Consider the following 21,106-nt stretch of genomic DNA (forward strand, 5'->3'; position numbering starts at 1 on the left):
TCTTTATGCAGTATCTTTCTGTTAACCTTACTTATTACAGCCAGTGTCTCACCTAAGTCATTTCTGAGTGTAGGTCTCCAATTATAGTGTACTGGTTTAAGAGGGCATTCACAGTTTGTCAGTCTAATCTTTTCTTCTTGCCAGTCAATTTCTGGATTCTGTTGTTTCAATCAAGAGTATTCTAAGACTATATTATAGTTCTCTAACTTTGTCACTTTGAAATGCACTTTCTCATGATGTTGTTCTATTCTCATTTCAATAAGATATATCTTTTCTTCAACTCTATTGAGAGTTCCTCCTCTGAGTTCCAATAACTGGTAGGGATATTTCTTCATTCACTTTACAATACCAGCTTGTTTAGTGAATCTTCTGTCAATAAATAGTCTGGTTGCACCTGAGTCCACTAGAATTATTGCATGCTTTGATCCAAGTAAGATTACTATAACTTTGAGATGACAGATTTATTTATTAATAGCTAACAGTTTCACTTATCTATTCATACTGCTTACAGACTCTCATTCATGGCAGCTTGCTTGTTTTCTGAATTAACAAGAGTCATCTTAAGTGTCTGTTTGTGTATTTTGCAATTATCTCCACCAGTACACTATTTCTTGTGCATTTTCCACACATACTTGTTGTCTTTGCATTCTGTGCAGTTTTTATATTCTTCCAAACCATGCAGGAATCTTGTTATTTTTCAAAATCTTTTACCTTCATGAAATTTGCATTGGCATTCATACTCAAATTTATTATGGCATGAGTGGTTCAGTTTTTCCATCTCTTTCTGTTTTTCATTCCAGTGCTGTTCATATATTATTATTACTAGTAATTCATTTTCTTCTTCATATGTGGTCCAGTGCAATTGGTTGTCTTGGGTCTATAGTATTCTTGCCATTGAACATTTTGCCTCTTCATGTGTCATGCTTTTCATAAGACTGAGTTTCTTCAAGACATCTTCTTTGTATTCCTCAAATTCTAGTATTTTCCAACTTGGTTCTTTCTTCAACTCTGGTGTGGTTGTCTGTTCTTTGCTTGACCAATATTCTTTGTTATCACTATGGTCTTGTTTCTAAGTCACTCACAACTTCTTTAGTAGTCATGGGTAGTATCTGCTGTTCTTTCCATTTCTGTGGATAGGGCAATTATTGTTATAGCAAAAGCTCCAATGAATTCTGGCATGATCTGAATGTTCCATGAATGAGGTATTCTGTAGGTCTGGCACTTCCCATTCTTCTTTCTCAGTGTTGCATTTGCAATGCTGGCAATCCTTGATGTCATAACTATAGTCTCCATGATATATGAAGTCTTCCATAACCCATGTCCATTATTCAAACTCTTCTTGTTGTTTCCAGTGAAGCTTGCATGAATATCTATAGATCAGGTACTGAGCATGTTTCTTGTGCTTTGGATTCTGAATTTCACCTATTTTCTTTTTGTAGTGGTATTCACAGTCAAGTGATTGAATTTCCCAATCATCACTTGATTCACTTCTCATTCTCACACATAATTCTTTGCATAACTCCCATTTCTTGTCATTCAGCTGATTTCAGCATTTTGGTTTGTCTTCCAGCTGCTGGAGTAGTTTCAGATAAGCTTTTATAACTTGTTCTTCAAATATCTTCCTGAACTATTATTGGAGTTCTTCTTTGATTTGCTCTTTCTGAGTTGTTACTTAAAGATATTGTTTGACTTCAGAGTCTTCTCTATTTTTTTTTGAGATTGCTCTGAGTTTCTTGTCTTTTTAATCTGCTTTTTTTGCTCTGTACTGCTCTGCTTGATATCCAGGCTTAGCACAATAGAAGTATAATTTCTCTTTCTTTCTCCATTCTTTTTTTTTCTCATCAAGCATGTCAATTCATTATATCCAGCTCCATGGGTGTGTGTCCATAAGAGTCCAGTTGTACACATTTGCTCTGGCCTCAACTTCCAGTGTGATTTAATAAACTGGATCACTTTCATGGCACTTTTTCTTGCTTTTCCATCTTTTGTTTGTAAAGTTGGTTTCTAATTCTGACTGCTACTTCAATCATCTTGGTCAGAGTGCATAATCATTTCTTCAATCACATTATTTCATCTCTGATCTTATTGAATAGTTCTTGGTAGAAAGTGTCAGCTAAGACTTCATTGTCCCAATCAGTATTGACAGAGACTTGCTGGAATCTCATGACATAGTTCTGTGGTGATATCTTTTATTGTATGTAGTGTAACTGCTGGGCTGCTACATTTCATTCCTCAACTTTTCTGAAAGTGGTTTTCAACATCCAAATAAAGATGTTGTAACTATCAATAATCTTAATCATGTTGTTATTCTGATTGACTTCATCTTTTTTGTAATAATTCTGCAGGTAGACATCAAACCAATCAAATGCTACTTCACAAAGATATGATGCTGCCATTATTATCTTATTCTTATCATTACTGAGTTCTTTGTCTTTCATATCCATGTAGATGTGCAGCTGTTTCAAGAAAGCTCATAATTTTTCTTATTCATTCTTGAAGAGTTTCAGTAGGTTGACTTTAGCTTTATCTTTGTTTTTCTGTTGTCCAGTAAATAGGATGGCCATGACCTGGGCCTCAAGCTGCTCATTATAATCTTTCAATTCACAGTTCTGCTCTCCAAGCCTCTTGGTAATCTGTTCAAGCTGCAAGATCCTATTTATAAGGTCTTGAGTGTTGACAGCTGGTGCTTTGGATGCAGACATGATTTCTATACTTCATTAAATCTTGACATGGGGTGAAAATCATATCTTTACACTTGATGTGATGCAGAAAGTTCTTTCTTTGTACACAATCTCTGAGATCTCAGGTGTATTCTCTTCTGAGTCAGGAGTGATTAATGTGTTGTATATGTAACAGTTTCAATAAAGAATCTCCCTGAATTCTTTAGGTTTTTTGAAGGTGTCAAAGGACTCAAAAAGAGCAACAACAGATTGGAGATAGTAATCAATAATCCAATAGTGCTCCAGTTGAGTGAGCAGTCTTGCTCTGATGACAAAGAGTTTCTGTGCAGGTATATCAAAGTCAGGGCAAGACTATCATACCTTCTCAAAAGTAGCAGGATTAGGTACAATCATACAGCATCACAAGACTTCAGTGGTATGAAAAGTAATCAAGATATGAAAGTATCTGATTCAAAGGTATCTGTAAGATAGGTAAGAAGATTAATCACAATGAACAAGTTTATCAGATCTCTGGTAATGAGTGTTTTTATATACATGATGCTCTTCTGGTGATAGTCCTGCTAAGCTGTTCTATCCATCCTATTGCAGTATGCTTGCTATGTTCTCTGATTAGTTCTATCACACTCAGTACAATTGGTCAACTTATCAGTCCTATTGCTGATCACATGACTTTCTGTTCTAAGGTTTCTCCACAACAGTCTGTGACTCTGCCTTGTCAGATCTCATTCAATTGTCCTGGGTCCTTAGCTGCCGTGCCACAAGCTTCATAACAAGTTTCAATGGACTTCAATAGAAAATACTCCATCAGAACTTGAATTAGAAGCAATTAAATTAAGAAATCTAATTCAAATCTCCATTGAGAAACATATTCCCAAAAAGAGGATAACTGAAAAATCTAAGCCTTGGTGGAATAATGAGCTAAAAGTCAGGAGAAAAGCTATGACAAAAGCTTTTAAACGACTAAAAAATAAGCAAATTAGCTTAGAGTTCTTTCAACAAACTAGAAATGACTACTTTAATGCTATTAAAGAGGCAAAGTCATCTTGTTGAAATGAATTCCAGGAGAATGCTCAAGGGAAAGAGATTTTTAAAGCATATAAGTATACTAAAGAAAAAAGAGTAGAGAAAACTCGTATTCTAGAATTCTCAGACACTGAAAATGAAATAGAAAATAAAGCTATTTCATTTAAAGAGAAATTGTTACAAATATAGATCTAGACCAACCAAGCATCAGACAACATCAGATGTTCAGGAGTATTCACATGACCTCAACTCTGAATGTATAAGAATCATATAATTCAAATAAATCATGAAAACTCCAGCATTCAGTCTTCTAGTTAGAGAACCTCTATATTCTATGCATGACTCCCTTCCATCAGTTGCAGGCATCATACCTACTTAGCTCTTTTGTACCTCTAATTCTGGGAAAACTTACATGATCTACAACTGGTTCTTCTAACATTCTGAACACTCCAACATATGATTGTCTAAGTTGGTATGATGCTATCAAGATCTATAAGATAAACCACAACAACACTCTATATTGCAGACCCAACAGAGGCAAACATTAACATAAAGAAAATGAATATTAATAAAGATGCTGGTAGCAGTAGAGTCACTATCAGCAAAACACCAGCTAATAATACAGACAATGGAGATACACCTCTTAATACATTCGACAAAATCTTAGAGAAGAAGATCTTTGAAGAAAAGAAAACATATCTGCAAAAGAATCTAGCAGACATACATAAACAAAATGAGATATGCAGACTGCAGAAGCAGATAGAATATAAACAGAAAATAGCAAATGATGATTTTTCTTTAGAGTTTCTCTTACACACACAACCAATAGAGAAGTCAGATGATTTTGATGATGTAAAGCTCTCAAAAGCATCTTACTACCATGATAAATCACTTGATAAGTGCAAATTATAGTTAACTTCAATAAGACAGCAGTTTTGCCTAAGAAAATCATTATAAAAAACACCAGATGTGATCAGAATTGATTAAGCATCCAGTTATTTTTGTGACAAACTCCAGATACATTAGCAGATATTGGAAATAAAGAGAGAACAACTATCCATGTCATGAAATGAATTTGAGATGTGGTGTAAGAATGATATTGAACTCAAGATAACTTATAGTTAAGACATGATGCAGCATTATCATAACATTATTCAACAAGAGAACTAATCTATACTCTCATTTTTCATGTACATTGCCAAACTTGAACAAGATCTGGACAGTCTATTAGATAAATCATTTTGCATACTCTTTCTACAGACAAAGCTCAGACTAATTATCTGAACTGAGCTGGATAAATTACAACATCAATGTGAGGATTGTACGTGTGGATCAGCATGACAATGAATCTCTAGAAGGAATATACATGGAAAAAGAGTACACAAAACAAAAGATCTGTATTCTGGTGACTATATACAACTTGTAAACAAGATTGCCACTAGCTCCTGGCGAGAGATTCACACAGTGACAGTCTTTTATGTGTGCTCGCAAGCACATGACTTAGTGTCTTGCAAGAACACATGCAGCTCCCAGCAGCTTGCAAGCTGAGGCCTCTGGCCCTCACAGGTGCTGTTTGTCCATGTAAGAGGTTCATGGTGAATCCTTACAATCAACCAAAAATAGTTGCAGAATTATAAGAACAAGTAATGCTTATTGAGTTCATTCTAGAAAAGGAGAAGCAAAGTTGGTGGAACAAGAACCAAAATAAGAAGAAATAGAAAATCTCAATCTCTTAAGAGAAAGATGCATTCCAACAAGACAATAAAGAAGATTATTTATGAATGAAGAAGACACTGGTGAAACCACTTCTAAAAATATTAGAAGAGAAATACAAATAATAAATGAACAAAGAGCTCTGTCTAAGATATAATCAATCAGATTATAGAGTAAAGTTCTGTATGAACAGCTTCAACAAGTCCCAGCAGACAGACAAAAAGAATGAGAACTGGATGAAAACTAGAACTGCAAAGCCCATGCAAGATCCAGGTCAAATATTAGAAAGATGGAATATTAACTCAATAAAGAAGACAAGCTGGCATAGTATGTGTCTGTCAGCCATACTGACTATACTGTCAGGTGATCTTATAGAGCAAGCTGTACTGTTAGACTCAGGTACTATAGTAGATAGTATCTTCTATAAACTGGTGTTTCAACTGAACTGGAATTAACCAGAGATGCCCATGGAAATCATTAAAATGTTGAACAGAGCTGAGACTGATTGGTACAGCATCTACAAGATCCAACTTACTATAATAAACTCCATGAGAATCACAAAGATGGTAAGATGTACATTTATAATAATCAATATAGTTAACATAGATATAGTTCTAGACATGCTGTGGTTGGAAGACTTCAATCCAGACATAGACTGAAAGAACAAGATGTAGTATTACTAATCTTTAGAGAAAACAGTAGAACTTCTGAATGCAGATAGATTTCTCTGAGCAGTATATATTAAGAATAAACTTTCTTATGTTATTTTTATGTCAGATGACAATCAAGTTCTGACAGAAGTGCCTGAGTGGTTGAGAGAATATAAAGATATTTTCTCAGAAGAAAAAGTAACAGAGTTGCTTAAATTAATAAAGATCAGTTATCTGATTATTCTTAAAGACAGCTGCAAGCCTCTGTACATATTAATCTATAAACTATCACTCAAGCAGACAGAGATTCTACAAGAGTACATCAAGAACAAGTTATGTAAGAGTTGGATATATCTTTTATAAAGTCTGGCAGAGGCTTCAGTATTGTTCGTATTCAAGTCTAATAAAGAACTCAGACTCTATATTGATTATTGTGATCTTAATGTAATTACAGTGAAGAACTGTTACTCTTTGCTGTTGATAGACAAGATGTTGAGCTGGTTAGCAGAAGCATGCTAGTTTTCCAAGATAGATCTATATGATGCCTACCATTAGATTAGAATCAAAAAAGAAAACAAATAAAAGATCATGTTTTGTACAAAGTTTGGGAGTTTTGAGTATCTTGTCATGTTTTTCAGATTATCAAATGTACTAGTGATCTTCCAGTCTAGAGTGGTATCTGGTTCTGGGATTTTCTGTTCCAGTCCCAGATTCCTGTCCCAATTTCTGTCCCAAGGATGGGATCAGATTGAAGCTCAGCTTAATGGGATGGGACTGGATTGTTTAACAGCATATTGGGACAGTTCTGTGGGAACTGGAATTGGGATGGAATTGGGACTGGAATCAAAATCTAGCTAGTAGAATGGGCCCAGGACCTGACATGACAAAATGAGATAGGACTGAGATTTCAATATTGTATATGGGACAGGACCAGTAAAGTGTAGAATGGGACCAGAAATTCTGGTCCCATTTGTGTTGTCAAAAAGTAATGAAATTTGGTAATGATTCTAACATAATTTTATCAATTTATTCAACTTTGGAAAAGTACTGAAATTTGGTAATGCTCTTTGCATAATTGGATCATATTGCAAGCTATTAGCTACTTGAGTCTATCTATTGATAATATTGATGTATTTCCTGTTCCTCATCTGAATTGAGTAGTAGATTTAGCAGGCTTGCAATCTCTTTCTGTATAATCTCTAAAGTATTTTGATCATCTTGATTGTCTTGGATGACTTTCTTGACCAACTTCTCATGTGATATGGGTGCTTCATCCAGCATATGCATCTTATCTCCATGTTTAAGCAGCATGATCTTCTTGATTGTAGATGCATAAAGCTGTAATTGTTGATAATAACATGTATCCCAAGTAATATTAAAAACCTGTTCTACCCCAACTCCTGTTAAAGATATAGCCAGAATATCTCTTGCCATCTGAGTAACAGTTGGAAAATCAGGCTCTAGCATCCTCCACTGTTCCAGAATTGGAGCTCAAGATGATGTCAAATTCTTGTCATTTAAATATTACTTCATTTCATTTTGGAAATTTGCTTGTCTTTAATAGAGTCTTTCAAAAATCATTTACTCAATATTCTAGAGAAGTTAGCAGAGAAGAAATCAGAATAATACTTATAACAAACATACATCATTCACATCAAGTATTACTTCTCTTGGCTGTTCATATTTCTTATAATGCTTTTTGTAAAACCTCAAAATATATTATTGGTATGTTTCATGCTCATCACTGGTCCAATTCTCTGAATCATATGCTCTTATGTGATGTAATAGATGAAGAGCAGCAGCTACAGCTAGCAGCTTACTCTTTGAATGCTCAGTATCACTATAGTATTTCTGGAATTTCAAGTTGGCAGCTTTGATAGCTTCTTGAATGTTCTCTCTTGTTGTCAACTGTTGGGTCTTGTCCTTCTCTCTTTCTAAATACTGGAAAAGATGATTGTATGTTGCTCATACTAGATGAATTATTGAGCCTGTTGTTTTGGACAGTATCTTGATAAATTGACTGAATAGCTGCAACAGTCTAACTATCTACTCTAGCTGCTTTCAGTCATGATCCAATAAGTGAAGCCTTTGGTATTTTGGTGATGAGTTCTGAATCCATGAGTTTACAGCTTGTTAAAGCAACAAGACATAAATACACATCTTATAGATGGAATTCTATCTTGTGTGAACATCTTGAATCATCTTGTGCTGGTTCTCTTGTTGATATTCTTGAAAATGTGCAGTAAGTTGGGGGAAGGTATTGGTTGTATTAGTAACAAGATGAATTTATTATCAAGCAAAGATTAGTAAATCAACTCAAGTATATCAAGACTGTTATCAAATTTTATTACCTTTCTAAGAGTATTTGCAAATGTGTCTGTTGATGCTAGATTATCAGTAATTGAGCTCTCATTAAAGATAGTGGGTAGAGCATTATTGTCTGGCTGAATCTTGAGATTGCAAACCAGCTCTTGAACCACAAGTTGAATCACATAAGCAAGACAGAGTATTATCTCACTCTCTGTATTTTAATCAGTTGTCTTGTTCAACTGCTGCAATGCTGGCCTCAACTGATGTGTAAGATGTGCTCACATGGTACCATTGTTTGATGCATTGTTACTTGTAATTGTAAGAAGATTGCTCTCAAGTCTTCATGCTGCTAGTAATTGTTGGAGAATCTCTGTCATATTCTTGCCAGTATGAGCACTCTCTAAACTTTCAAAATTCAGTAAATGCTCACAGTACTTCCAATTCTTTGTAATGTAATAACTATTAATTGCTATAAAGACAAGATTATTGGGACTTGTTCAATTATCCACTGCCAGAGATATCTTGATTATTGGGTCATGATTAAAGACAAGATTTTGAAATAGCTGATTGTACATATCATTCATGACCTGATATAATGTTTCTTGTGTGGGTATCTGTAAAGCTATTGCAGGATTGAGCATGGTTATTAATGTGTGAAATGCTGGATTCTCAATAGCATGAAATAAGAGATTCAAGAATATTAATGTTTGCACAAGCTGCTGGAGAAAATTGTCTTGATTGCATTTAGAAACAAACAGATCTGAATCTGTTTGAGAATGCTTTAGAAACTGCTGCTAAGACATCAGAACTGTTACTAAAATTTGTTACATTTGGGAAATTAGAATTCATGATCTACCATCATGTTAATCAGAGTGTTACCCTGTCTGTCACCAGTTTTTGTACAATCTTTGCTTGTTAAATGCTTCTGCAGACCACTTGTACTGTTTTGAGAAAAGCTTGAATGACTGAGAAAGATTTGGCAATGCTTGTAAATTATTTCTGAAGTGCTCTTAGAATGCTCTGCCATCTGATCAAATTTTGATCAAAAATCAGAATGATGTTGCTTTATCTTTCAGTTGGGGTTACCATGCTTCTTATCATTAATCAACTAAGCAGCTTCAGTAGTCAATCATCAAGTAACAAACAACTTATAATGCAGCTCCTTCCACAATATAAATTGTTTTTTTTCATGTTGAACTATGGTCAATTCTGAAGAAATCTCCATAGATTTTGCTTGTTTGCTGGCTTCAGCTATTAGATTTTTCTTTTTTTTTTTTTTTTTTTCACAATTAAATTAATTTTTCTCTAAGTTCTGCCTTAGTCAAAAAAGTAACAAAATGTGGTCAGAGCCCATGCAAAATTTGACAATCTCTAGATAGTTAGTCTCATTTTACTCTGTAAGTACAGCAATCAACTACAAAATCTTCTTCTTCTACAAAATAGAACATTCTTCTTCAGGAAAATAAAACATTTTGCCAATTTAATGCCATGCCATTCTCAAATTAATATGAAAAAAGAACTAAAAACCTAACTTTCTTCTCTAGATATCAATAATTCAATCATTCTCTGTCTCATTGTCCTTCTCATCATTCTCATCAGAGAATACCACAATCTCAAAATCATCTTTCTCCATCTTCTCTGGAGCAGGTGAGCTGTTGTTGTCTTCACTTGAACTCTGTAATTAGCTCAGAAATTCTCTTATCTTCTTCTCAATTCTCTTTCTTGATACACTGACTGCAGTAAGATAATCATAATCATGGGCCATGATCTTGGCCTCAAGTCTGACTATCATTTAACAGAATTGGGTCTCTCTATATACAGCAATAGAATGCTGTACCTGGCTTGTTTTGGCCTAAATATATCAGAACTGTTATCAAATTTTGTTACTTTTGAATTCTATCTTCTTTTTCTGCTGAGCTTCATTCTCAGTCTCTGTAGTCTCTTCTTGATAATGCTTCTTCTCTTTCTCCCTCTTCTTTTGCTGAGAGACCATGAGCTGGTGCTTATGATACTTCTTTAACTTGCTCTTGACAAATTGCTTAGCCATTAACTCTTCAATGGCTTTATTTTTAATTATCTTGTGATCCTCCTTGCTGCTATTCTGCCTGCAATGAATGTTAATATAATTCAATGCAAACCACTGTGGGTACATACCACTTATGTTTTGCTCAGATTCTCTTCAGCATATCATGACATGCCTTGTGATCTGCCTCTTCTGTCTTGAATATATTTTTTTAATGATCTTTCAAGGCCTGGTGATGCTTCTGTACTGTATAGGTCTTCTCTCTTATTAAATATTGTTTTAGCCCCATCTTCATGATTGTATGTGATGAGTTGAATTACTGGCTACAGAATAATGAGAGTATAGAGTATATTAATCAAGTACTTGCATAGAATAGTTACTAGACACATTGTTTACATTCTACAGGCATGTTGCTATAGGCAAGCTCAATGTGTTGTTGCTATACTGGCTACAGAATAATGGAATTATAGAGTATATTAATCAAGTACTGTAGAATGATTACTATACACATTATTTACATTCTACAGGCATGTTGCTATAAGCAAGATCAATATGTTGTTGCTATACTGGCTACAGAATAATAATATCAGATCAGTCTCTCTTCTCTTCTCTTTCTTTTTCTCTTCTTCTTCTTTCTCTTCAGAGCTAATATTAATGATTCCCCTCTCTTACCATCTTTTTATTTACTGTACTTTGATGTCTGCATATACAACAAACATATACTGCAATAAAATAGATTGTGTTAAGAGATGAGTGCTTGCAGAATACTGCTCTGGTGCACATTATTTACTGACAAGATGTTAGTTTTTCCTGTGCATGTTCATTTTGCACAGCTGGAGAGAAGCAGCACAAGACTGTATTGAAAGAATGGGCTCTGAAGAAGAGCAATTAGTATAAAGCTAATAAAGATGTTGATCTGGTCAACTTTGACCAGGAGAATTCTCACTTCTGCTCCTCTGTTTAAAATTAAAAGGCCAGCACTTGTATGTCAAAAAGTAATGATTTTTGGTAATGGTCTTGATACTAATTGGTGAAAATAGATGTGATTAAGGAAATCTGCCACTTCCAGAGCTCTACTGAGCTAATCTTGCTGGTGGCCCTGTTTCAGTAATTAGTTTGGGAAATTACTTTGCCCTGTCATCAAGAACATGAATATTGCTGGCAATGTACTACTATTGAGTCACTTCAGAAGATAGCTGAAGCAATCTTGTATGCTCTGTTTGAGTGTAAGTCACTCTTAGCAATAGCATCAACAATTACACTGAGTAATATAGACTCTGTTATGGCAATGGTGCACTGTAAGTGTGTTATGGTCAACACCAATAATATAAAGCTTGTTCTTGGCATTGGTGCTAAAATCAGATTAAACTATTTTGGCCTGATTGATGCACCTGATTACCCCACTCCTGCTGCCACCACTCACTGCCTGCATGCTGTCTCTGTTCTGCCAACTACTGCTGCCACTGCTTCACCACCATCATCACTATCCACCACTGTCTTTCTGTCTTTCCCTGGTGCTGTCAGGGTTTCTGTCTGTCAAATGACAGATATTAGAGCCCCTGTCTGGTTCACAAAGCTGGTTCTGGAGAAGCAAAAGGAGAAGAAGGAGAAGAAGAAGAAGAAGAAGTGGAAGAAGAAGAAGAAGAGAGAGAAGGAGGATGATAATGATGATAAAGATGATGATGATGATGATTAACTTGCTATTTAGGCAGTTCCTGTTTGTTTGCTGGCTTTGGCTATTAGTTAGTTTTAATACTTTGTTTCTTTTGACAATCAAATTAATTTTTCTATAGGTTCCGCCTTCATCAAAAAAGTAATGAAATTTGGTAATGGTCCATACAAAATTTGATCAGTTTGACTCTTCTCTATAAATTTGATATGATGAGACTGGAAATCCTGGTCCCATTCTGGTTCTACTATGGACCTGGCTGGAATGGAAAATGGGAGTCTACCATCTCTGCTGGAATGGGATGTGGAACATAATTTTCTATTTGAGGATGGGACCAGGAAATAATTTCTGGAATAGGGATGGGAACAGGACCTCAAGCTCTTGAGTGGGATGGGACATGGGACTGAGATTTCATATTTGGGATCCCAGCTGTTTCTAAATTTGGGACCAGGACCAGGTTCAATGGGAAATGGGATCCTGTTCCAGTCCTGAATACCAGCCTATTCCAGTCTTATATCAATAGAGTACTGGCAGGTCTGGTTGGTATATACTGTGTAGTTTATATAGATGATATTCTTATTTTCTCTGTCTTAGAGGGAGAGCACAAGAAATATATTAGACTAGTTATGGAGTGTTCAAGAAAATACCAGTTATTTGCAAAGCTTGCTAAATGTGCTTTCAAAAGATAAATAATCTCATATCTTAGATATAACATTGATAATGAAAATATTAAGATGGACTTAAAGTGAATACAGATGATTATGAAGTAGCCTCTGCCATGAAGTTTTTATAATATTCAGATATTTCTGGATTTTGTGAACTTCTATTGAAGATTTATACAAAAGTACTCAGTTATCATGGTGCTGTTGACAGATCTTGAAAGACAGTGAAAATAAGCAGAAGAAGACATTATTTCTTCTGATATCTGCTGCCAGGAAAGTATTTCACATATTAAAAGTGGCCTTCTCTGGAGAACTTGTCATCCACCACTATAATACAGAATATAGAATATGTCTGGAGATGGATGCTTCAGAACATACTGCAGGCATGATATTTCTACAGCTGTTTAATGATAGGTGGCACTCAGTTATCTACTGGTCATTCAAGTTTGACCAGATTCAATAAGTTTATAGCATACTGGATAAGAAAATACTGGCCATTGTCTGAGTGTTTATCTATTGGTGACAGCATTTAAAAGAAATGAAGTATTCTGTAGAGATCATTACAGATCATGCAAATCTTTGTTCATTTATGAAGTTCATGAACAAGATAGTACAATAATAGCAGGTAAGATGAATAGAGATTCTTGAGATATATGGCTTTGAGATTCTCTACTACCCTGGGAAGCATAATCCAGCTGATGTATTATTATAAAGACCAGATTATATTAAACTAAACAAAGACATTGGTCTGCTGATGTATATGCTTAAATAATGTTATACAGATAGTGTTTCAGAGTGGGACCCATTTGAAGAAACTTTCTTTAATGAAGAAGGTATTCAAGTATGTGCTGCTTGTGCTGTTCAAAGCAGTGAGGTAAAGATGGTGCAGAGAAAATCTGGTGACACCAAGATAATTGAATCAGTTCATGAAGCACCAGCCAGAGATGCTGGAGAGGCTCAATAAAGAAATTGCAAAAGATTCTGGATTCCCCATGTATATGTGAACATGATAATAAAAGATGAAAAGATCTATAACAAATCAACTGTAAGCATATTGAATCTGCTGCTAGAGGCACAGAGAGATGATTTCTCTGTACAAGCAAGATTTGCTGAGGCAGAATCTCAGCAATCAGAGTGGAAAATAAATGAATGAGATTTTTTGATAAAGAATAGCAGAATCTATATGCTTAGTGATCTGGCTCTAAAGCAGAAACTACTATGAGTCCACTATAATGACCCATTTGCAGGTCACTTTAGTGTGATAAAGATGTTTGTCTTGCTCTGGCAAAAATATAATTAGTAATTGATGCAACAAGATGTTTAGATATATGTACACAAATACTAAACCTGCTAATGAGGGAAGACTCCAACACACAAATCATATAGATTGCTTATATCATTGCTGACACTCAGTAGTTCCTGATGTTCAATATCCATGAACTTTATAACAGATCTCTCTCTGAGTAAAGATGAGAGGAATCCATATAATGCAGTTCTAGTTATTGTGGATTGATTTATAAAGCTTGCATGTTTTCTTGTGTGTAGAAAGAAGATTGACATGCCAGAGATGGTGAACTGTCTGTTAAAAAGAGTATTCAAAGACTTTAGATTTCTAAATAATATTGTTTTGAACTGGGGATTTTTTTTCATAAGTGAATACTGATCAGAGCTATATTTTCACATAAAAGTTAGATAAAAACTTAACACAGTATTCCACTCACAAATAGATGATCAAACAGAGACACTGAACAAGATCTTGGAGAGATATCTCTGTATCTATTATAGTTATAGACAAGATGATTGAAAGAAGTGGCTTGTGTATGCAGAATTTGCATACAACAGGTCAGAACACTCTGTAATGCACATATCTCTGTTTAAAGTAATATATGGCTTCAAATCTAGGGAACTAGATAAGATCCAGAAGTTGATTGATGATGATGATGATGCACAGACAATGCCTGATGAAAGACTGAGAATGATCTCTGCATTAAGAGATAGTCTGATAGAATGTTGGATGAAAGCAAAAGAGAACGAAGCATGGTTCTATAACTAAAGATGTCAAGACAAGATGTATGCATCTGGTGATGAAGTGATGTTGTTATCAAGAAATCTATAAATAATATGCTCTTGTAAGAAGTTAGATGACAAGTACTATAAATCTTTCTCAATAGTAAAGGCTGTAGAAAATAATGTATATTGGCTGAAGCTTCCTCTGAGCTATCAGATTCATGATATTTTCCATGTCTCATTGTTAGAACTGTACTGCATGAGAAAGAGTGAGATGCCAGCATGTCCTCCCATGGTACTGGTAGATGATTATCATGAGTGAGAAGTAGATGAAATCTTAGATAACAAAGTATGCTACCACAAGAGATATTACCTAGTGAAATGAAAAGAATTTTCTATTGAGAAATTGATGTGGGAACCTGAGAAAAGTCTTGAAAATGCACAAGAGGCTCTTAAGAATTACTTAAGAAAAAAATATAATTACAAGAAGATAAATGAATCTATATACAGAAAGAAACATAGACATGACATAAAACAAACATAAAGATCATGATGTGTCTACAAAATCAAGAATTTAACAGTAAGAAGATGTACCACAAGAGTGCCTGAGATACAGCTGTAATGGTGGCAAATTGACTATAGACAAGCAAGACTCAGAAGTTGCAGATATGTTTGATATAACAACAGATAAAGCCACAATAGAAGGTGCAGTCATGAAAGAAGACATAACAGACAAAGAATCATGACAAGAATAAAGTGCTTTTATAATGCTATAAAAACCAGAAAAAACAGCATCAGTTAGATAGTTGATAGAAGATATGAGGTTGGCCTAAGCAAAAGTTAGTCTGAGAATAAGTAAAGATAATAAAGAAGATTTATAAGACTGGCTTCTATGTTGTCTTGAAGAATCTTTGTCTCACTTGTCAAATAAGTAGTAAAATAGTCAAGTGAGACATGGATGTTTCCAATCTCATTCTCAACTTAAGATAAGATAGTATGAACTGGACTTAACAAATAAAGAAGTTCAGATGAATCATTCTTGACAGATCTGGCTTTGCACACAAGATTCATGATTTTAGTTTATTGATATGATGTAGAATGATGATGTTTCATAGAAGATTCTTCAAGGACAGAAGTGGTCTGGCAACAATAATATTTGACAGCTCCAGAGTCAAGCTTATGAAATTCTTGCATGAGTATACTCATACACTTCATGTTGCATGAATAGTGAGAGTCTGCAGCATTGAAGAAGTGATACTTTTCTTAAAGATATAAGAGCTGATGTATGACATTAAAAGCAGATTCAGGTACCTATAACCATATCAAACTAACAAGAAAGAACAGATGAAGACATACTTACATCATAACAAGTACAGATTTGGCACTCTAAATAATGAGCACAAGATTCTTTTTCAGAGTTCCATATACAGAGCTCTGCTTTGTCCAAATGATTAGTGAACATCAAATATATGTATACTGAGCAGGGAAACATCTTCTCTTCAACATCAGAGACAGGATTTTTTGAAGAAGACATGGTAATAAAAAGTAGTATAGAAGAAACAACAACACTCTTATCAAGATGTGGTAGAAGAAAAAGAAGAGAAGAATAAGAATGAGGAGACCTCTATTTATATCTGTATCATAATGCACTAAAGTTACTAGTTGCATGACTTGTTGATAAACAACATGATAATGGACAATAAATAATATAGCAATCAGACAAGCAAACAAACAAAGAAATGAATATATGATAAAATGCTGAACTTTTGTAATAAAATAATTGCTATCCTATAATGAAAGATGTCTACTACAACTGGTGGTGATATACATGCAGAATGTTAATATAGACAAGCAGTAGTAATGCAGAAGCTTGCACATCTAAGAACCTACAATGCTCCACCAATAATAGAGGAGCTATAATAATGTACAAAAAACCACTTCAGTGGCCCTATATCTTGAAATCTGAGGCCTCTGGGGGGGATAGTGTTATGAACATAGACCTAAACCAACCAAGCATCAGACAATATTAGATGTTAAAGGGTATTCATGTGACCCCAACTCTGAATGTATAAGGATCACACAATTCACATGGATTGTGGGAAGACTCAAAGTTATTGAAAAATCAGCCATCTCGGGCCCAGCAGCAACTTTTCTCACTATTCTTGTTGAGAAGCAGGTAGACTGGCTGTTTTGCGAACTGCTTGAATATGGTTTGTCTGCCCACCTTCACTGCAAAATTCTGGTCAAATGGAGTTGTGATTAGCAACATCTAAAGTCAAATGAGACCTGCTTGTTCTGCCTATAATGAAAGCCCAGGGAGCTGCTGAGCTGTGGTAACAGCATATATGATACATGTATCAGAAGATACAGTAACAGAATATCTGATGCTGAAGAAAGGTGTCAAATTCAAAAATACATTCTTTGCTGTGAAGATTCTCTTACTGCAACTCTTCATCCAGCTACAGCACACATCAGCATGTGTTGCATTGACAGTGGCAGTACCAATAAAATTATGCTGTTGGGGTTAATGAATCTCATGCAAGAGATTATCAATACTCCTCTCCAAGGGCTTTTTGATATGGTCATCTCCTTGTCCAGCTCTTTAATCAAAGCCCAGTTGTTGCCATGCCTCTCCTACAGCTGCACCAGTCTTGCAGTCTCTTCAGCAGACCATCTTATTCAGATGCATGGTCATCTGCAATACCTGCTTTTGCAATTTGCTCTTGTTTCTACTATCTTCTCCACACACCTGATCTCTCTCTGCTGTCTACAAAGCAAGTGTTCTCTTGAACCCCTCTATACTAAGTTGTTGATGTGATCCCATCTATCCAGATCAATATTTAGGTCTGAAGTCAATGTTAAGTATGCTGCCAATGAATCAATTATGCTTGATTATTGATAATAGTTTCTGAAATAGCTGGTGTCAGCATCAGAAGAGTTGTCAGTCAAGCAGAAGAACTGTCCTCATGTCTCTCTCTCTCTCTCTGATATCTGAGTTAGTGTTGACACTTGAGAGCTGCTGAGCAAGAGACTTGATTGTTTTTTAAAGCAGCTGTTCTTCAAGACTGAGCTCTGGCTCAATCTAGATGTCTTTTCTTTTCTATTCTCTTGACAGATTATTTCTGAGTGCCTGTTCTTCTGATATAAAATGGAATTCTTTAAAGCAAAAATCTCTTCTGGTGTTACTGATCAAGAGCTAGATAGTTATCAGTTCTGGCTTTCCAGATTGGGCTTACTGTAGTATGATGTATGTGCAGGAACACTCATAAAACTTGAAAATAGTGTACTCTTATTGGGAGAAGCAGTTTGAGCAAGATCTTTATTCAGAACCACCTGTTAATGAATGCTATACATAGAATCATAAGATTCAGCGCTGTTACTCACTATCTAGAGATATGTTTCTTGATAGAAAACTGTTCAATATTGTGTGTCAACTGCTTCCTGTCATTACTGGTGGCATGGACTGAGGTTCATTTGATGTTCTTCTTGCTTTTTTTCTTTAAAGTATAGTAAAAGTACTGAGAAGATATAACTCTGTCTCTATGCTGAAAGATTGTAGCTAGATGCTGGAATGTCTCTAAGCTATCATGATCAATAATAATTTATTCAACAACTGGAAGGACAAAGAAGAGAAGAGAAGAGAAGCAACTAGAATGAAGTCTCAGACTATTAAAGAGATAATCTGAGATAGTTGTAATAAAGAAATAGAGAAAACAGAGCTTTGATTGTAGACTTAAAGTTGGCAGAAGAAAGAGACTGATATTTTTAATAGATTTATAAACTTGAAATGATCAGAAGAGTGGTATTTCTAATTTATTATAAGTATTTATTTCATTCAGTAAGCTCAGCTAAAATCTCATTTATTTCAAGGTTCTGGCTCAGATACTCCAGGTTCAATATTATTCCAGCACATTCTCTACAATTTCTTCACCCAGAAAGCACATTGGTGAAAATTACTTTAGTCAGTATAAGTTATAAGCAGCCATGCAAGTATATAACTAAGAGGGACATAGTTCAGACACAAGTACAAGTATATTAAAGACAACAACAGCAGCAGTAAGAAGTCACATCAGCAAGCATATTAATATTATTTTAGAATATCTTCTTGACCTGCAATTTCTAAAGTAAGACTGATTTTTCCCAGCCTGTTGAGAATTCATTCTATATATTTGCAGATCTACAGAAAGCTCTTGATATAGTGCTTGTTGAGTATGAAAGCTCTAAGTTATCAGACATAATTGAAGAGAGTTTGCTTGAGTCTGAGTTTGATAAAATAGAGTATAAGAGCTTTTCATCACCAGCAGAATCTAGCAGGAGTGAGAATGATTAGTTATCTGCAACAGAATAAGATAATCAAGCATTTTAAATCTCTAACTATATTCTAAATCCAGTACTACTGCTAATATCTTCAGGTCTGCCCAGCTCTGATATACCAGAGTCAAGATTAGATTATGGACTCTTCCTGCCCACAAATACAGTGGAATCAACAGAAGAAGACAACATACTTGTACAGAAGCTGGTGGCACAGCTGCAGATTTAGTATAAGTACTCTACTAAGACTTATACTGCATCAGAGCTACTTTCCATACTAATAGTGTCTCTCTTACAAATGGCAAGCTGAAAATATTCAGATGTCTTAAAGCACACCAGCATGTCTTTCTATCTTATACAGTGAGATATTATTCTGCTAGTTTATCAGTACCAAAGATTATACAGTGGGATATCTGTATTAGTAGAGTCTTTAGCTCATGAGAAAGTGCCTTTACACTTTGTAATTATTGATTTGGAAGATAATACCATTCCAATGCCAGCATTCCTGCATGCCATAATTAATATTGATAGCACTGATAGTCTAGTCTCAAGCCTTGCAGTAATCTGTAAGAGATTTTAATGAAAAGTCAATCAGTCTCTGACAAGTACTCTGAAAAGTTTTCTTTATCTAGATCTTATTTCAGTTCAGTGAAGAGATAAGCAATTCAAAAGAGTCTGCCAGTTCCAGAAACCAGTCTATCAGATTTCTTATCTTTCATTTGGACAACTGATTGGATTCTCTAAGATTAAGATATATATTCTCTTTCTCCAGCTCTTCAGCCTCCAGCACCAGCACTACATTATTACAGAGCAGAAGTATACTCTCTGAACAGATAAGATCTTTCTTTCAGTTCTTTATTATATTTACTCTGCATTCATACTTCTTTTTCTGTTATTCAGTGCTGTATATATCCAGCTTAGTTTCACTGTAGCTCAGACAGAAGACTGTAATCAGACTTTACACAAGCAGCTATAGATGCAGAAGTTTCACTTTTCACTACAGTCAGCAGAACTTCACCATCTCTGAAAGTATATACAGATAATTATTCAAGATTCAGAACTTCAGTATTTTCAGAGACTTATACTTCTTCTGACTGCTAAGAATCTGAAGCTCTCAATCCAGCATGCTATCTGATTTTATATATATAATGCCTTCTTTTGCATATGGAATCAGGCTCTGGATGAGCACTATCTGATTATTAGCTTTTATAATATTAGCAAGAAGATGGTCTTGCTCTGGAGCTTTCTGTTGCACCAGAAGCTAACATACATATCTTGTACATTTATCTAATAATATTGCTGTCTAAATTATTTCTGTAAATGGCTGAGAGATTCACCAGCTGCATAAAGAATCTCTTCTCTTACTTTATCTGAGTCTGATAACTTATCAGGTAATTCAATAGAGATCCAGATCAACAATAATCACTTAGTAACAGCTGTCCAGCTTTAGCAGTTCTGCCAACTTTACAGTTATGTCTAGCAAAGCATGATATCTGAGATCTCAGACTTCAGTCACATCCAACACAGATCAGTAGAGTCAGTACTCAGAAGTGAAGATAAAGATGCATACTAGCTAGAGCTTAGTAAGAGTGATGAAAATAAAGATAATGAGAATACCAGCAATCTAAATAAACATTTAGCAGATAGTGCACCAGTTGTCAATGCTCAGGCTTCTAATTCAGAACATGAACATTTACAGAAAGAGTTCTGATGCAAGCAGTTTTATTCACTGTCATTTCTGTATAATCTAAAGTTTATGATACTAGAGCTGCACCAGTACTCTCTACTTCACCACCAAAGTCTGCTCTACTGCCAGTTCTACAACACTGTTAAGAAGATCTTCACAGCCAGTAAGCATTCTCCATTTGCAAATAAGAATCTGAATATATTGACTCTGGATTCCAGGCTGGTACAGATCTGGCAGTATATCAGAAAGATTATCAGTTATTTCTCTCTGATCTTGCTGCACATATATATTCATATCAAGCAACAGTGCCATGTCATTATTTCTGACTGCTGCCAGCAGTTCTATAAGTCTCAGAAGAAGTACTGGGTTA

The 21,106-nt window shown here is 35.1% G+C and overlaps 6 protein-coding genes across 6 annotated transcripts; 2 read left to right on the plus strand and 4 right to left on the minus strand.

Moving 5' to 3' along the window:
- Window positions 1–1,089: 1,089 nt before the first annotated feature.
- On the minus strand, window positions 1,090–1,526 carry CIMG_12582 (uncharacterized protein; the record flags this gene model as incomplete). The annotated part of the gene is made up of 2 exons (XM_001249215.1): window positions 1,090–1,370; window positions 1,502–1,526. The coding sequence occupies 2 exons, from the start codon at window positions 1,524–1,526 to the stop codon at window positions 1,090–1,092; spliced, it is 306 nt and encodes a 101-aa protein (XP_001249216.1).
- Window positions 1,527–2,225: 699 nt separating this feature from the next.
- Window positions 2,226–2,702, minus strand: CIMG_12583 (uncharacterized protein; the record flags this gene model as incomplete). Its single annotated transcript, XM_001249214.2, has 2 exons — window positions 2,226–2,456; window positions 2,517–2,702. The coding sequence occupies 2 exons, from the start codon at window positions 2,700–2,702 to the stop codon at window positions 2,226–2,228; spliced, it is 417 nt and encodes a 138-aa protein (XP_001249215.2).
- A 4,478-nt stretch (window positions 2,703–7,180) lies between these two features.
- On the minus strand, window positions 7,181–7,378 carry CIMG_12584 (uncharacterized protein; the record flags this gene model as incomplete). The annotated part of the gene is made up of 1 exon (XM_004445483.1): window positions 7,181–7,378. One exon carries the CDS (start codon window positions 7,376–7,378, stop codon window positions 7,181–7,183), a length of 198 nt encoding a protein of 65 aa, XP_004445540.1.
- Window positions 7,379–9,932: 2,554 nt separating this feature from the next.
- Window positions 9,933–10,424, minus strand: CIMG_12585 (uncharacterized protein; the record flags this gene model as incomplete). Its single annotated transcript, XM_001249212.2, has 3 exons — window positions 9,933–10,052; window positions 10,113–10,162; window positions 10,265–10,424. The coding sequence occupies 3 exons, from the start codon at window positions 10,422–10,424 to the stop codon at window positions 9,933–9,935; spliced, it is 330 nt and encodes a 109-aa protein (XP_001249213.2).
- Window positions 10,425–11,682: 1,258 nt separating this feature from the next.
- On the plus strand, window positions 11,683–12,096 carry CIMG_12586 (uncharacterized protein; the record flags this gene model as incomplete). The annotated part of the gene is made up of 1 exon (XM_001249211.1): window positions 11,683–12,096. The coding sequence occupies one exon, from the start codon at window positions 11,683–11,685 to the stop codon at window positions 12,094–12,096; it is 414 nt and encodes a 137-aa protein (XP_001249212.1).
- Window positions 12,097–18,525: 6,429 nt separating this feature from the next.
- CIMG_12587 (uncharacterized protein) lies at window positions 18,526–19,278 on the plus strand (the record flags this gene model as incomplete). Its single annotated transcript, XM_001249210.2, has 4 exons — window positions 18,526–18,576; window positions 18,752–18,794; window positions 18,938–19,054; window positions 19,151–19,278. The coding sequence occupies 4 exons, from the start codon at window positions 18,526–18,528 to the stop codon at window positions 19,276–19,278; spliced, it is 339 nt and encodes a 112-aa protein (XP_001249211.2).
- Between the last annotated feature and the right edge of the window lie 1,828 nt (window positions 19,279–21,106).

Source organism: Coccidioides immitis, assembly GCF_000149335.2.
Source record: "Coccidioides immitis RS genomic scaffold supercont3.1, whole genome shotgun sequence".
In the NCBI taxonomy this organism is placed as follows: Eukaryota; Fungi; Ascomycota; class Eurotiomycetes; order Onygenales; family Onygenaceae; genus Coccidioides; species Coccidioides immitis.